General features: G+C 40.5%; 1 protein-coding gene across 1 annotated transcript in view; it reads right to left on the reverse strand.

The window, feature by feature from the left end:
* Positions 1-12,803: 12,803 nt before the first annotated feature.
* The window catches only part of LOC102202136 (transcription factor 12-like), a 50,563-nt gene continuing 45,370 nt past the window's right edge, over positions 12,804-17,996 (reverse strand). The window contains exons 5-6 of the mRNA XM_005741641.2: positions 15,190-15,251; positions 12,804-12,872 (exon numbers count right to left, since the gene is read on the reverse strand). Of these exons, the coding sequence (XP_005741698.1) occupies positions 12,863-12,872; positions 15,190-15,251 (72 nt within the window). The 3' untranslated portion in view covers positions 12,804-12,862. The remainder of the gene's footprint in view (positions 12,873-15,189; positions 15,252-17,996) is intronic.

Below are 17,996 nucleotides of genomic sequence, written 5' to 3' on the forward strand. Positions count from 1 at the left end.
AAAGCAGGATTGTACCATTCCACACTGTGGGAAGGGGTGGCTGTAAGAAGGGAGTGGCTCGTGTGGTACATCCCTCCCTTAAGCCTCTAAGTGCTGAGGCGAAGAGGACGAGGAGGGGGGAAGGGAGTCGACGGGGAGGTGGGTATAGAAAAGATAAAGGGAAGTGGGTGGGACGGAAAACAAATGTGTGAGCGGATTTAGAAAGAGAGGAGAAAAAAAATGTTTTAATTCCAGGCATAGAAAAATGCAGATTTTCTGCAGGGGAACCCCGACAAACTGGAACTAAAATAATTTTGTTCTAAGCAGGGTTTTATTGTGTGTAATTCAAAGGCGATCAAATGAGGGCTTTAAATAAGTGCGGCGAGCCTGTTCTCTTCCACACGTTTTAATCCCGGGCGTCTAATCTTTTTGTTTTTGTGATGATTAAATGAGTCTACAGGCAGTGAGGTGAATTATGGCTTTTGGAAGAGCAAAGCCATCTGGAAGCTCATTTTACCTGTTCCCACACATGGTTTGCACCCCAACAAGGAGTCATTAGAGTGGAGAGAGTGACGGCTCAACATTGCAAGAAATTTTTTTTAAAATCCACGAATCCAAAATCCAGCCAGCAATACAACGGCTGATTTATGAAATGTGAGAGTTTGGGTGTTAGCGCAGGGGGACCTTTAGCTGGAGCCCCTGCAAACACAGAGTTGTAAAGCATGCAACAGCTGCAGAGGGGTTGGCTTGTGACGTCGAAACAGGAAAATAATGCTCCATTTCCTAAACCCTGGGGGCCTCAGACGGGGGAGAACTAAAGGGGTGGGTGGGTGGGTGGGAGCAAAACATTGACAGCCATTTTACCATGGTTTACTGTCACTGCAAGCCACACAGCTCCCCATTACCTTTATCACGGGGGAGGAGAAGGAGGGGTGTGGCGTGGGGGGGTAAAGGAAAGAAGAAGAAGAAGAAAGGAGGGGAGGAGGCGAGAATAGATACCATATTCTAGCAAGAGACCGGTCTGGACAGCCTGACTGGAGCCTTTCATGTGTGCCACTCGAAGCTTGCTCGACTAAACACAGGCCTGTAGACTCATTGAGAACATTACTGTTATAGAAAGATGAAAGCTTCCACTTCCTTAAGAAAACTAGGCCTTTATTATGCTTTTGCTTTTAGTACTGTTATTATTTATCCCCCTTTCTTCTCAGAGGTCCTTTTAAACTCATCCAAAACACTGGCTTTGCATGTTGTTACCCCTTTAAATCTGGCACTGTTTCAAGTTGATGCTTTAAGGAAAATGGTCATGATAGAAGTGTTTGAAGAGATCTTAAAACAAGTCCAGACACACATCGCAGTGTTGCGAGGAAAACACATGAAAGCAGGGACAAATGGGCACAGACACACACACCAGTTCTGGCTGATTCAGGATACATCAAACTAATTTCTCTCACTATTGACTCTGAAGGAGAGAAAATGCCTAAAAGAGTTCATTAATTTATAACGTATGAATGACCGTGACTCACAGTTCACAGTCTTGATATTGCTGGAAATCGTCACTGTTGAGCTGGGAGGTGAAGGTTCAGCTCCGCCCACCTGTTCACGCGATCCTCTCTAAAGACACTCAAGTCATCACAAGGTGCTTTTCTTGGGATTTGTTTGGGTGTTGAAAAACCCCGAGCAAATCCACAGGCTGAGGTCACCCCCCAACTCACGCATGGATTTAGCGGTGATGTCATCGGGCAGGAAGATTGCTTCCTGTAAGAAGCTCTGGTTCTAATTAGGGAGGGCTGAGTGCGGGGCGCATGAGGGGATTCAAACCTTCTCCCTCCCAAACTCCTGGCTTTACCATGAATGGAGACTCAAAATTCAGTGTTTCTGTGCATTAAATCAAAAAGACCATTTTTTATTATCTATGGACCATTAAACCCGCATTACCCAGACAGTAGTAACAATGTAGCAATGTACAATGTAGTAGCAATGATAGTGATGGTTAATATTTTTATAGACTCTGGCAGCGTGATGCTAATTTCTAAAGTTAGCTGACCTGGACCCAAACAAACAGCAGATGGGGGATTACCCAAAACAGGCTCATTAGCCCTATTTATATGTATTTTAAGTTTTTTTTTTAAATAAATTAATTTAAACTTACTTACTAAAAAAATTTTTTGCTTACATAGTGCTCAAGAGATTCGTTTTCTTTACATATTAAAGTCTATTAAAGTATACAATGAATCAGCTACTAACTGATCATCAACAAAATCATCCAAGTTTCTGTGTTCATTTTATCACAAACTATAAAAGAAAATGCAAAAACCTGTTCACTGCACACTTGATGTCTAAAAAAGGATTAAATAATGATCTCTGTAAAGTCTCAGTTACTGTATGACAGCTTGCATGTTTATATTTAACTATAACCTCTGCGTACGCTACAGAACAGTGAGCTTGTATAATTGAGTCCAGTTATAAAAATTAAATTTCCCGGCAATACAAGCACACTGTACTGCAGGAGAAATCTCATTAAAATATGAAGATAAAACTAACAATATACATTATGCTGCATCAATGAATTGCATATGAGGAAAGTATAAAAAGTCAAAGCAAAGAAGTGAGTTACTGAACCTGTTTAGGAAATTGATGCTTCAAAGCCAGCTGCAGGCTTTAGTTGATACTGTTAAAGGCATCAGAGTGTAAGTGGATGAAGGGGACAGATTACACACGAACGTGTATGAACAATAAGATGAGTGGCACTGATTTTTGTAGGGGTGCATGAAGAGGAGAGACAAAAATGAAACTTGGGGTTGACAGCACTGAGGCCTGTCTGCATTATTTATCTCCATACCCGGAGAAGAAACACACACACGAGGAAAAGCTGTTAAGACTGTGAACACTACTCATGCAGATCCATTCAATCACAGTTTTGTCATGTGAGGCCGGATCCTGAATTCTCCTGTATGAGAGCAGAAGCAGAGATGCTTTTGATGGAAATTTAGATGTTCTGACAAAAAGGAGAGGACAAGACAGATGCTGTACAAGAACACAGCACAGCAGCACTTTTTGGTTGATTTAGGAGCTATATGTTCACGTGTCCCAATAGTTCACGTAAGATGTTTTTTGTAAGATTAGCCTATAAAACATTAGCCTATAAAAACATTTGAGGAAAAAAACCCTCACCTACAGTTATAAGTAAGAGACACTGACTTTGGATCCATCAGATCTTAAACTACAAACTCATTTTTAAGAAGGGTTAAATTTCTTTTTCCCATGAGATGCCACATCGTTAATCCTGACTTCTTTGTGTTTTCCGCTTGAAGAGTTCAGGGAAGTGAAAGTAGACACCTCCTTTTTGCATGAAATGTAAAAAAGTGCTGGGATGGGACACCTGTTTGCTGTTTTGCTGCAAATCTATTTGACCTCTTCATAACAGACATTAAGGAGGGGAAAAAGTATGTTCTGGGACGGATGGCACATGTTTGAAATTTCAAGTTAAGCCTAATAATAGGCTTCAAAAGAAGAACAAAAATAAAACACAAGGTTTTATTTATTTTACTTTTTGTGGATTTTGTGCTTGTTGCATGTGACTGCTGGTCTCAAAAGCTGTTTTACAAATACTGAATGTCCACATTACAGACTGCAATTTAATACAAGTGACACGACTCATGGACTCATCAGCAAGAATGAAAAAAAAAAAAAAGCACCCTTATGTTTTCAATCATACTTACAAGAAGAGTGCACACATTTCAATAATTAGGCACTTGGACTAAAAACCTGATGGCAGGAAATGATAACACAAAGCTTCTAACCATATTTATTTTATTCTCCGAGCTAACAGAAATAAAAGGAATTTTAAAAATTTACATAACACATTTGTGCTGTTTGGACATCTGTCCAAAACCATATGGCAGGGAAACTAAAAACAACCTAATAACATTATCTCCTGAAAGAAAGCTTCCTTTTTTGACTTTTTCTCCTGCTGCTTACACTTTTACTTCACACTGTAGAATAAATGTGAAAAATGTGTAAACCAGAAGAGAATAGAAGAGATTGAAAGAACTGAATAAGACAGAGCGAGACTGGGGCATAGAGAATGAAGGCTTCTGTGGTTAAACGGTGAGGATGTAATCCTTCAAAGGATTAGTTTCATTACCTTCACGGGGACTCATTCATTTGTTCTGGAAGGATCTAGAAGGTCACTTCATCCGGGGTACAGATATGACCCAGTGGAAGCCCAGAATCACTATTTTGAATCTACCAACTTAATTTTTCACATGATTTTGATTCTAGTTACAGATGATGTCGCCAAACAAATAAATAACAGCACTGTTCACTGAGCAAAGCAAACCCCTGATTGGCCGTGACACAAGTAGGACAGTGCTCACTGGAAGTGCTGGGCATCTTAAAGGTGTAACTTATCTCGTCAAGGGCAGACAGCAGAGCCGGTGAAGACCACAAGAAAGCTAATCAATTAACATCCTGGAAGCATCAACGCAGCAGAGACAGAAATCACCACTTCTGGTCAGATCTTTCAGTTTAAAATAAGATAAGATTATCGTCTCCCACAGGAGAATATCGACTGAGATTTGGTGAAATTCGAACAGATGAAGCTGCACCTTTACTGCATGTAATTTCCTTGCTCCATTTCCCCTCATTTCCTGCCTTCCTCTACTGCTCCTATCTAATAAAGACTATCAAAAAAAGGAATAAACAGGATGACGCAGCGGTCCAGTGAGTTGGAGACTGACTTTCTATCCACTAACTAATTATGTAGGATAATTATGGAGGATCGCAGAGCTACCCAAAAGATCTTTATATGATCCTCTGGCCAGCCAGAATTTTGCAGGAAAAGAAGACTTACAGGGTGTCTTTCTACGCTGCAAAACCATCCCTTAAATGGCTCTTTTGTATTTTAGACTGCATGACGAAAAGCTCATTCATCCCTCCGGAGTGCTGCAGGGATGACTTTTGTTGTAGGCCAACCTGAATGTTAGCATCACCCTGGCTCCCTCGCCAAAAAAGCAAAGGGATTTTTTTTTCTATAGGCTTTTAGTGTGACATATAAGTGTTCGATTCTTAAACATTTAATTCTGCATGATAATCTCCACAAATTAGCAGCACAGTTATAACCTGAATAGTAAAACATGGGTATTTGCTTGCATATTTGTTGTAGAACAAAATGTGAGAATGACTAAAGCTTCTTATTACAGCAGACCTTATTTTTAGGCATTGAACAAGAAGCTTTGACACAAGAGAACCAGACGTACAAAAATGCAAACCTAGTGTTCATTCTTTGGCAGTCTGCTGCAGCTGATGGGCAGAGGTGAGCAAACATTTACACCTGCACATATTGTGTCTGCACATGTTCAATTTTAAACACCAACACCAACATTATGAGGATGATTGATTTCTCTGGGTCCTTGAACGCTTCAAGAATAAACAATAGTAAAATTCTAACGCTGCAATACTTCCGAGCTGAATAAACTTCCTTTGCCTTAGAAGCAAGCTGACCGGCACACCTTCAGAAACCTGAATAGTCGCCATCTATGGTCGTTACACTGATCTCATTTATCCCTCAGTAATACACACATCACACATTACCTCTGACCTACAGCAGAATCCTGTGGTTCAGTGATGTCTTTTCCAGGTCACAGCAGCCACCCTTAGATGGTCTCTAAATAACAAACTTAGTGATTGTTGACAGGCTGTGTTCTTGAGTCTCCCAGCGATCTCAAATCAAGGTTTGCATTAATGCCATACACTCACGCAAGGCTTACATGAATAATTTACAACAGGCCAGAATGTGAGTAATGACTTTAATCTGTGCATTATTTTTGTGCTCTTAGTCCTTTTAACTCCTTGTTCTCCTCACAGATGAAAGAGGTCAGGCCTCTGGATTGTTTGCCTGTTCCATTATCTGCAGCCTCTAATGTCAGTGGTAAATTTCAGCCACCCAAACAAAGATAAACACAAAGCCCAGGGTCCCAGAGGTGGCTGCGACTGTTCAGCATCATCCCGTCAAACCAAGGATGTCTATCTAATCAGCCATCTGATGAGGTCATCTCTGGGGAGCTCGCTAACTGGGGTCAAGTCAAAGCCTACAATATTGGCCCCTGTCAGTTTAATCACCTATTATAAAAAATTCAAAACAATGACATACAGAACATACACCAAATTCTAATTTTTACAGTGAACTGTGGAACAATCAGGAATAATTTCCAGCTTTACAGGTGTTACTCTTTAAGAAATAAAATTAAAAGACGACTTAACATTTGCAGCTTGGTCTGTTGTTAATATGAAACCCACAGAAGTAGGGCCTGCTGTCCGATAACAGCAACCAACTGTCAGCAATCAAGTCTTTTTGAGCTGTGCAAGTATTTAATATTAGCTAGTGGTCATGATACTAGAATTTAAAAACTTGATACCAAAAACCAGGAAAATACTCCATACGCGATACCACTTTCAACACCACAGGGAAAAAAGTGAGAAAAAAGAAAGTGTAATTAGCTTTTCTCTGACAACGCCGCGCTCTAGATAGATAAATTTCAAAGGCCTAAAAACTGTATCAGCGTCATTATTATTGTTATTAATCCAATATTTCCCTTGTTTCACATTAGAAACCATTAACTTGTACAACGAGACTGGGAAACAGATCTCTGTTTAGTGACTTCCTACAAATAAATAAACAAAAATCAGCAGGCTACTTCAGGATGTAATTGAAAGTGTATGCATGCACGTTTGTTTATAATGTTCGTCCCTGCGGGTGTCATTGTTTAATTCATGTTTTTGTGGATTTACATCAGGATATCAAAAGGCAAAAACACAAAACATGCAACTTTATGCTTTTCTGCTGGGTGGCCCCAGAATCTAATTTTGCCTGAGACTTAAAAAGGCCCGGAGGTTTACAAAGGGCTTTACTGATGCATTTCATCTAAGATCTCTTCCCTGAGCCCCGTTACTGTCCCATCCTGCCACGGTTCAAAGGAAGAAACAAAAAGAAGCTGCTCTCACTACAACAGGAACCCTAGCTTACCGCTGCAGTACAGTATTATTTTTGTCTTTGAGCCGTTAATGGCAGATGGAGAGAGAGAGAGAGAGAGAAAATATACCATTTGAAAGTCATGCACCAGACAACACTGCGAGGAACATTTCTAGGTCTTAAGATTCACAGCCTAGAGCAGACTTCCTTTCTTACAGCTCGCACAGTACAAATCTCTCAGAAACAAGGGTGTCTGAGTGATCTGTCAAAAGCAAATGTCAATCTTCTTTGTCATCCACACTCAGGGTTCTCGCTTGCAAAAGCCCCCAAGGGGAGCCGAATCTCAGCCCACCACTTTCTTTCTCTCATCCTGCAGCCATACCGTCACCAAAGCCAGGGAGGAAGTGTCACATCGAGCCGCTGTGCCTCTGACAAGGCGGGGATGGGGGGATGAGGCGGTGGGGGAGGATGGCACAAACGCTATTTACACAAACAAACTCGACACGCACACAGAGATACACACCATGCCCTTGCAGATTCCCAGAAATATCCTACAAGAGGCAACTTTCCCCCACGAGCTACGAGCTTTCTCTCCCTCCTTCTTCAGTCCTTCTTGTCAGACAGGTGCCCACGCAGCTGCCCATCAGCATCCCTCGGCGCAGCAGCCTGTCTGTCCAATGACAACAAGCTCTGTCCTTCATATCCACTGTTCAGATTATACAGTCAAATAAAAGCAGGCGGCCAATGAGATCCGAGGTGTCTACTGTAACAGAACTAATGCTTCTATCGGTATCTCCCGCACAAAGTGGTAAGCTATAAATTTATAGATAAACAAACAGCTTTGAAGAATCCTTTAAACAACATATTGCTAGGCATATACATCACACGATTATACGATTACAGCCACTGCAGAATCCCACGTCTGCAAGCACACAGCCAGCAGACCACAGAGGAAAGTATGAGTGTGGTTGATGTGGGGGTGGGGGGTTTGTCTGTATATAAGATGAAAAAGCCCTATAAACATTTAAATATTTGCAATCACCAGCTGGCCCGTCTAGATAGTGTTCACATCCCGGTGCACTGCAGTGTCAAAACCTAACTGCACAGAGGATGTGCTCCCGTAAATATTTTGATTCAGCTCCATCATGTAGTGTACACACACATCACGCCTGGACTTGCATCTTCCATTGCCCATCTGATTTAAAAGTCTGAAATTTATTTTTAGACTGAGTGAGCAAAGAATACAAGCTGGGGAATAAAGAGGGGATTTGAGAATGAAATAAATAAATAAGAAAATTCCCAGCAGTAGATATAATGATGGGAAGCACTGTGTTGATTTTTTTTTTTTTTTGTAAATCGAGCAGCTATTCAGGTCTCTGGTGAGGCTCCCGCGTTTGCTTACACAAGCAAAAGCTTTCGGTGGCATATGCAGCTGCATTCATGCTTTACAGGTACGCTGCAGGCTCTTCACACAGCTGCCTGTGGCAAAGTAAATCTGACTCCAGGTGCACCTTCCTCTCGACACTTCTTCAACGGCAAACCTCGCTACTTCCACAGCCAGCAATACAAACACGGCTCTCAGCTGATAACCATCCTCAGAAATGCAGCTTACACTCCCTCCAACAGTCACCAGACACACCTTGGAAGGCCGCAGGTAGCACTTTTCCCCATCCGATAGCTGCTACACCCATGCCTCACCTTTGCTTCCTATTAGCTCACTAAGCAATAAAGTAACAGCTCCTAAAAGCTGCCACACAACCTCCCACTCTAACATTTTCCACATATGCCAACTAAAAGAATAAAGAGGAGAAAAACTCTTTATGTTTTCCTTTCTCTGTCAGCAGGTAAGAAGAGACCTATAGCCCTTTATTCAACACTGCCATCTTTATTCTTTCAAATGGGATCAAAGACTAACTGGGATAATTCCTCCAAGCTCCAGGCTTTATCTTCTGAGCTGTACTGAGTGACAAGAAGAAGCTGTATTTTATCCCATGCTCTGTCACTGTTTTTCCCCATCTAGCATTGTACTGCTTGATTGTACTCTTATGAGTCACAGAACCGCACCTGCGCCCATGTGTTAAGTACTGACAAATAAAAGCCCAGCGTCCATTTACACAACAAAGAGATGTAACCCGCGAGGCAACCATTCTTTGCCTCCCTCCCTCCGTCTGACAAGACCTCAAATATATCACTTACTTAAGAGGAAGGCAGCGCACGTTCCTGCTCCTGCCAGGGACTGCTCTCTCTCCCTCATGCTCTGACAAACTTCTTTTCAAATACAAATCCAGAAACAAAACACATGCCACCCTTTTATGTTCGGTGGCCTGTTCCATATTTAATTTCAGAGTAACAGCAGTAGAGGTGATGATTATCAAAGCTCTGCAAGGCAAATCCAGTCTCAGACTCCCTCGCCAAAAGAAGAAAAGAAACCCCGTCATTGTTTAAGGAAAGAAAATGTTGGATTTTTGGTAAACCAGTTGCTTCTGATTAAAAAGGAAAAAACATTTTTTTTAAATCCTTGTCTTCTACTAGTTCTGAGAATTCAAGGCAAAGCCTAATAAAAACCTCTGACGATCCACCGGGGTTTTTAACAATGAACATCTGACTTAGTGATTTATGCATATTAATGAACTCCAACACCCCCTGTCTAAGCGAATACAAGCTGAGCTCCACACTTCTCTGCATCCTAATGGTTTCTGCTCCACCGGGATCATTACCAATAGAAATTTCAGATATTCTGTGCTATTAATCTCTGTCTGTCCTCCTGTTCGGCTACGTAATGACTAATTAAACATCAAAAGAGCAGAGCTGTGGATCCGCTCTGACAGCCTCTCTTTCTCCCAGGAGAGGCTGTGAGGAGGCTAGACTGTGACAGGGCAGCACTGAAAATCAATCACCTCAAGGTCCACATGTGTATTCACACACTCGCACGCACGCATGCATGCGCTTTTGCACGACACACCAAAAAATCTGCAGGAAGTTGTCGCCCGCCGAGACCTTTACGTGCTCGGATTAAAACAACAAGCATGTAAACAACAAACACTAAAAGTCTAAATCAAACAGCCACCACCGCAGTCGCTGTTGAACAAGCCGCACAGAGACAACACAATTTCAATCCGAGAAGTGTGCCGGGGTTGTCAAGAGCGTTCTGTGTGTACAACTGTGAAAAGAGAGGGTGTGTGAGTGGTAAAGATGTGTGTGCGTGTGTGTGTGTATGTGTGTTTGAGTGAGTGTGTTTGTTTAGGTGAGCTCACTGTGAAATCTATTTATATGAGAGGTAGATGATCTTCCACTCACAGATGAAGGCAGGCCAGGAGGGACCTTGCGAACCTTTTTTGTTTGGAGAGGATCTGTGGAAAGATGAAAGCAGGGTGTATTCATTCAAAGGCAGAAAACAAAATAATAAAGAGGCAACTGTACAGAAGCCATAACTCACCAACAAAATCCTACGAAGCATTGTTTGTGATTTTCACATAAAGAATAAAAGAAAACTACACACAGTCCTACATGACATATCAGAGAAATATGTCGATACTTGTTTTTTTGTGTGTTTTTGTCATTGCTCTTTCAACGCAGCCTGATGACGACTGAAGCCAGACACCAAAGCAGGGTGTGTTCATATTAGGGCTGGCCAAGTTTTATATCAAATGTGGAGTTATTACAGCTGTCTTTTTTTTTTTTAATTAATCTTATCAAGTGATTATATAAAACTAAACTAAAAGTTAAAAGTAGATGTGAAAATCAGTAACTAAAATAAATATAAAAACTAGACTTTTGAAAAAAAGGAAAACTAACTGAATTATTTACCATTATTTACCTGCTTGTTTCAGTTTAGCTTTTATTAGTTTTGCTGTTACTTTTAGTTTTCCTTTATTGTGCAGTGGATGTTAAGACTGTCAAACAATTAACACTGTCACGCAGACGCCCCAAGGCTCGATAAACATTAGAAACAAAGCCTCACCATGGCTGTACATAAATATAAATAAGTATTAAAAAAATATTTACATAGCGAAAATGAGAGAATCACAATTTTTTTGATATAATATTAACAGAAAGTTTCTTTTTCTAAAAGAGCTCATTTAGATCTTGGAAATGGTTTCACACCTGAGGAATATCACACTAAAGTTAGATGAAAATGTTTGGTTTTTTTCCATATTGAAGCTATATCTGTGAAACCACACACATGATTTGCGCAATTTTAAAGAACATGTGTCCTGAAAATGTGAAGCTTTAAATAAAACAACCTATTGTGATTTCTACTCATCAGAGATCAAACATACAAAATACCATATTTTTCGGACCATAAGGCGCACTGGATTATGAGACGCACACTGTAGATGAAGGGGTCTGTTTTCATACATAAGGCATTAATGTTGAATTCTCTCGCAGCTGCTCCATTCCCATGTTGTTGCAGTATATTAATAACTAACCTCTTATTGTGGATGGATTATCTCAGTTGTTCTCCTGACTGAAGTTTGGTCCTTTTACAGTGCACTACCATGCAATTGCATTTGTCAAAAACCATCGGGAACCCTCGCCTTAACTTAGTTAGCGTTCATCCTCCAGCTTCACTGTGGTATGCTTTATGTTATGCTAACATAGCTGTGTCGCTAGTGATCACATAGCACAGCATTATATACCAGCTAGCCCAACTTCAGTAACCCTGCAAATGTCACTGCTGTTTAGTTTTCTGTCTTCATTTATGTTGGAAGTGATAGCAGAGCTGTACGTTTTTATTTTTTTTCCAGTCAGAACATGCTATATCATGTTTAGGTAGCGAAGCTAGCGAGCTAACTTCCTGCTAACTTCCAACTCCGTTAAATTTAATAAATTCTGTTTTCATGAATGCCTGGATGTTAAACGTAATTGTTACACCTGGTAAAGCAGCAACGCTGATCATTTTATTAAAGATGAAAGAATTTAGACAGTTTTAAACTCTCAGTGACGCCAGAGTGTTCGTTTGACTTTGGGACCTGAATAGACGGAGCTTTGGACCCAGATTACTCCGAGTCCATGAGGCTCCTAACTACGGTAGCCCTAATGCTCAGACAATCCATCAAGCAGTGCGGCTTCGTAGCTTACCAAAGTCGTACTAAAACATTTTTTTGACAGATTTTTCAGGCCATGCACCACATAAAATCGGTTAGAGGACAGTAAGCACAACCAGAATTCATACATAAGGTGCACCGGATTTCAAGGTGCACTGACGATTTTTGAAAAATTAAAGGATTTTAAGTGCGCCTTATAGTGTAGAAAATACAGTAATTCAGTTAACTTTACCTTAACTTGAGCTACACTCCCGATAGTGTGTGATCATAGAGCCCCAGCGCCTAATAATTACTCTACTCCTTTGTAGGACCTAGCTCAAGTAGTTTTCTACATAACTGAATTTAAATATTGCACCTCAAAACAGGAGCTTGAAAAAAATGCCCAGATCCTCATCCTGTTTTTTTTTTTTAAATCAAAGTAATGACAGTATGGACCTAAAATCTTGCACATTTCTGATTAAAATACAATATTTTCCTTTATACAGCCAAATCTGAGATGAGAGGCATATGAAGAACTGACTGAGCAATAGTTCGTATGTAATTGGGATTTCTCAAGCATGAGCTAAAGTGGTCCAAAAAACAACTTTATCAGAAAGGCTCGAATCCTGCATTGCATAATTAAGGCTGTCTTTATCGAAACTTGATCTACTTTTGGAGCACAATGTGAAATTCAAATATTGTAAAACCTGCTTTGCTGGTCATTTAAGAGCACTTTTCTTTCAGTCATGAAGACGGCACTGACCGATGGCTGGAGGGTCTGGCAGAGAACGTCTTCTTGGATTGGCTGCAGTGAAGGAGAAGAAAGGAGTAGCAGACTTCCCTGACGTAGTCACTGAACTCGGACTCGCCAACCCAATGTCTGTCCTTACAGAAGGCTGAAAGAGAAAACGCAGAAATGTTTAAAAACTAAAGGAAAAGAACAACTTTTATTGTCCAAACTGACCTTCAACCAGTCATTTTTTTAAGCTCTCTGCATTTAAACAGAGCTTTGTTCAAAATAACACATATTTTAATAAAGAGAAGCACTCAGTGTCTCTCACTTGACCGCTTGTATTAGATCTTTCTTTAGTACACTAACTTCAGTATATTTAAAAAAAAACATGCAAAAAGTTTACTTCATGCTATGAATATTCTGAGTTATGTGGTTTCAAAGTAGAAAGCAGTTGATTTAAATTTTGCACTTTTAATTCACATAATTATTCCAGCTTTTATGAGCCCATATAACTTCTTAAGTATCCACATGAAGCCTTCAGTGCTGAAAAGCACATTTAGGCTCTGTTAAAATCTAAAACCAAATCAGTTTTACACCCACAGCAAATGCCGCAATCAAAAACCAAAATCTTCTTCTTCTCAGTATTTTCAGCACTTTCTATGACCAGCTTTGAGCATTAACTTCTAATGCCTTTAAAATTTAAAGGCTATAAAATGTAACTGAGATGGAATACGTTCTTAATCTCTGCAAATCGAATGTGTCTATAAGTTGTGAGGGCTCAGAATTTGGAAAAAAAAATATTTAAAAGAATTAAAAAGTGTAAAATTGAGCCTAGCTCAATGTGTGTGGAAATTTTGGTGAAATTCTGCATGTCTTTATTAAATAAAAATCAGCTGACTGGGAACTTTCTGTCAGATGTGGTTGATTTTAAAAGAAATGAATAATAAGGGAAAAAAAAGCAGAAAACAAAAAATTATATTTTGTTTTAAAAAAAGATTTCACATATCTTTTTTTTTTTTTAACATGAGAGGACGGACTCCGCCAGCCTTGAAAGCTTACCATGTTACCCTGCCACCAATATCTGTTTGACCTCTACAACCCTGACAAACTGGGTTAAGACGCCCAATTAAGAGCTTGGTCTAATTAGAGTAATCGGCTGGAGATCAGGAGAGCGTAGAGTGTGTGAGTGAGGTCAACTCAGCCCGATGAAGAGTAGTAGTAGTTGGCTTGAAAACCTGCCTCATGTGCCCTCTTGGATTCTTTGCAAGCTGAGGATTGACACAGTTTACCACTGAGACATTTCTATCTGATGCTTTAAAGTTCCAAATTTAGTTGGGACTAAAAAAACAATGTGTACATGAGAAGCAGCACAAAAGAAATGAAGATAATTTCGCTGATATGAAATGTAGGTCAGGAAAATAGTTTGCAAAAAAACAATCTGTCACTGATGCTGGAGCTTTCACATGGCACAACAGACCCACTTCTGCTGTTGCCTTTGTTCAGTGACATTGAATACCTTCAGCAGCACTGGGTCTGACCTCCTTTATGCTACTATAGTCAGTCTGGGAGGAACAACATACGAACATCACTCAACAATCATCAGCTCAGCTCTTCCAGCTTGAATAGATCTCAAGATTGTACAAGCTTCCCTATTCAATCTCAGATTTTGTGGTGAAAAAATCCTGAAATTCTGATATTAAATGTTAAGAAGCCACAGCTCATGTGAGGCACACCTCAGCACCAATATGCACAAAGGTACAAATGGTACCATGCTCTCCCAAAAAGCTGATTCTGTTCATCTGGACGTAGCGTTTTCAGTGGGAGAAACATTTCGTCACTCATCTAAGTGACTTCTTCAGTCTCAGCTGACTACAGGTTATATTTGCATAAGGACTGAAACTAGCACCACTGACAAACAATTGGCCGTGAGGTCAGTTTCATAATCATTCATATGCAAACTGTTACCACGCTGTCTTCTGAGCCAAGTTGGGAATTGTGTAAGTCTTGATTGACTGTAAAATGACCACATGGCTACACGTCATGTGCCAAGTAGCTCATGAGATCAGTCGTCTTGTTCAGCTATTTGTCCTGATTAGATGTCAGTTGGTTAATCTCAGATCTGTGCAGCTGCAGGTGTGCACTCTTTCCTCTGTGCTTATTCACAATATCTAAAACAGTAGAGTTAGTCAGAAAGCCAAAGCAAAGATAGTTTACATTGTAGGAGGGGGTCTTGGTGGTCTTGTAGCCTCAATGGGACAAAGCCGAGAAGCCATAGCTTGGCACCAGCCTGAGGTATGGGGGTCTGTTTAACTTTTAACGCTCACTACTCAGCACAGCACACTCACTACACATATTTGCTATAATGAGACTGCCTATAACAATAAAAAAAATACTGTTTGACTTATTTTGAAGTAAAACATTTTAAAAGCGGGATGAAAATGATGCAAAGGTCTATATAGAAGCAACAATGAGAGACTCACCTGGCAGCCAGATGCCGCAGGATCCCTGCCATATCCAAGAAACGAAGCCCTCTCTGATTTACCTGTAAAAACAGACAAAAAAAGAATAATTACTATTTCAGTATTTTGTGGAACTTTTATGGAATGCAGATGGTTTTATAAGTAATAACAGGCTGCGGTATTTAGCCTGCAGTCAAGCGTTTAGCGCAAGATAAACACTTAATTTGCTGTAATGTGTTCTTAGCTTTACTCACAGTGATTTGTACATTGTTGCACCTGTTTGCTTAAAACAGGATTTTCACATTATTCAATTTAAGGTCACACATTTGCTTCTGGAGCCTGTCTAGTACACAATCACTCAAACAGTGCTAGTTAAAAGCAGCCACACTGGAGCGGTGAATGCTGTGATGCAGCTCCTGTGCCGAGCAGTCACAGAAAGGAGGAGTTTGGTTTCCCTGTGCGTTGCCCTTGTAATGATTTAAAACATTATTGCTATGCCTGATGAACACCTATTCTGCTGCTGTCAGATGTTGTCTACTAAGAAAACCTGAGGGCTTTAAATGAAAAAGAAAAAACTCACAAGCATGCTTAAATGTGGTAAAAATGTTATTGTAAAGGAAATACTCATATCCTTCTTTCTGGGTAACAACATGTAAACAACACAGAAGCCCACAAAGACTCTACTGTAGTATACTGACATATCATTTAACAAATTAGGGAGCTTTTATTCGAGGACACGAGCAGGATTCTTTTTCTGTTTAGAGCAATAATAAAATATCTTTGGACAATCTTGGAGCTGCTGTTCCTTTCACTGAAGCGAACAGCCCAGTTTGTCCCACTTTCATCTGCTGTCTACTGTAATATCATCTGATGCTGGCAGGAAAAAGAAGGACACAAAGAACGAGGGATTGAATCAGTAGACGGATTAGCTGACGGACTCATGGATGTACATCAAGTGGAAATCTCCGGGGCTGAAAACTGAAGCCAAGTCCTGGCAGTTCCTCTAATGGCCACTTGAAGCTGTCTCCAAAAGTGAGCCAATCCCCATAGACTTGCATGTTAAACTCAACAATTTTACAGCAGAAATAAACATGTTTACAGCCCAGTACAGAAAATAGTTTTGGTCTCTATTGATAGTTGGATAATTGGGCGGTGTGGTGGTGCAGTAACTAGCATTGTTGCTTCTCTGTTGTGAGCAAAAAAGCCAAAAGGTTGAAACCCCTAAGCAAGGGCAACCCAAGCCAAAAACAAAAATGTTAGCTTAACTGGTGACTCTAAATTGGTGTGAATGTGTGTGTGAATGATTGGCACTGCAATATACTGATGACCTGTCCAGGGTGTAGCCCATCTCCAGCAAGTCAGCTATTTAAGATTTTTTTTCCAGTTTGAAGGTAGGGGTATATCCCTTTTGACAGGCAAAAGCTGCCTTCAGGGTCTCAAATCTGAATCTGAGAAGCTGAACTGGGCATAACCCTAACCCTGTTGGTGAACTGTAGAGAACTTTTAATGGAGCTATGTAGAAAAAAATGGCTTACTTTGCATTAATTGCACTCAGGACCAGGAATTTTAGAACTTTAATAAGCCCACTATGACGTCATGTGCCCTCTCAACTTTCATACTGGTGCTTCAGGCAGAACGGACTCGCTGCACTCAAGGAAAGCAATTGCCGAGTCTTTCTCAGAGTTTTCTCAAGAAAGTCTCACATCAGTTTCAAGATGTTGCAAGATGATCCCTCTCTGTAATCTCTGACCTCTTGCTCATACACGCCTGTCTTCAGTCCAGCCACGAAATGCCAAGTTACAAAAAACGTGTGCAGCAGGCCAACACTCTGTTTGTTAGCGTAACAACAGCAAGCATAAATGGGGCACTAGTCTGTTATTTAGCACCAACTAGTAGGTATGTGTGTCTGCTTGACACACACAAAGTCCACAAATGCAAAACTATTGCAGTCGACTGACATCTAAGTATGGCTCCAAAAACATCAACACAGCAGTGGCAAAATGGGAAGTTCTGAAACCAATATTTTATGTACAGAAAATCCTTTACATTCAAGAGATCAAATGTACTCAACTGTCCTGCAGTAAATGGTTCAGTCACGAAAAGTTTCCTTATCTGGATTCCAGTAAAAGCAGGTTCTGTTACAAGCACTATTCAGCAGACCAATAGCAACACCTGCAATACTTCTGTAAAACTGCGTTATGACTCTCAAAGTTTTCTGTATGCAAAGTATGTTTTGGTGAATAATTACTGATCCAACTGTCAGAGTCCGTCTCTCAGTGTCAAATCCTCAGAGGAAGGCTCCCAAGGATCCGTCAGGGGGGGAAATAGACCTTAAAGCACACAACACCCATGAATCACACACATCACAATATCCACACTCAGCACTTTTAGTCCCCTGGAAAAAACAAACAAACAAATGAGAGCTCCTCTGGGAGAATGATGAATAACTTTAACGGCATCGTACATTATTTTTGTCAGACTTCCAAATATTACAAGCACAGACAAAAGTGTTGGAACTAAATTCTGTTTACTCTGGGGACAAGGAAAATATTTTTTGTGCGTTAAAAACCTGCATAGTTCAGATCTTTTGTTACACAATGACTGATCTGAACAGCACTTTCACATGCGCAGGTGAACCGAGGCACATCTAAGAGAATTCACTTGTGCTTATCTGAGCAGTCCTGCAGGAGACAGTTGTTCTGCATCTGTCCATGCCGTCTTTAGAGATGAGGGAAGCTGAGGGAATCAGACAGGATCGTTTAACTGGCAAAGCTGCTTCTTTTCTAACAATGGTGTGAAACAGTTCTGAGCCATTGCGCTTGCAAAAA

The sequence above is a fragment of the Pundamilia nyererei genome, unplaced genomic scaffold (genome assembly GCF_000239375.1).
Source record: "Pundamilia nyererei isolate P.nyererei 1_Seehausen unplaced genomic scaffold, PunNye1.0 scaffold00112, whole genome shotgun sequence".
Lineage (NCBI taxonomy): Eukaryota > Metazoa > Chordata > Actinopteri > Cichliformes > Cichlidae > Pundamilia > Pundamilia nyererei.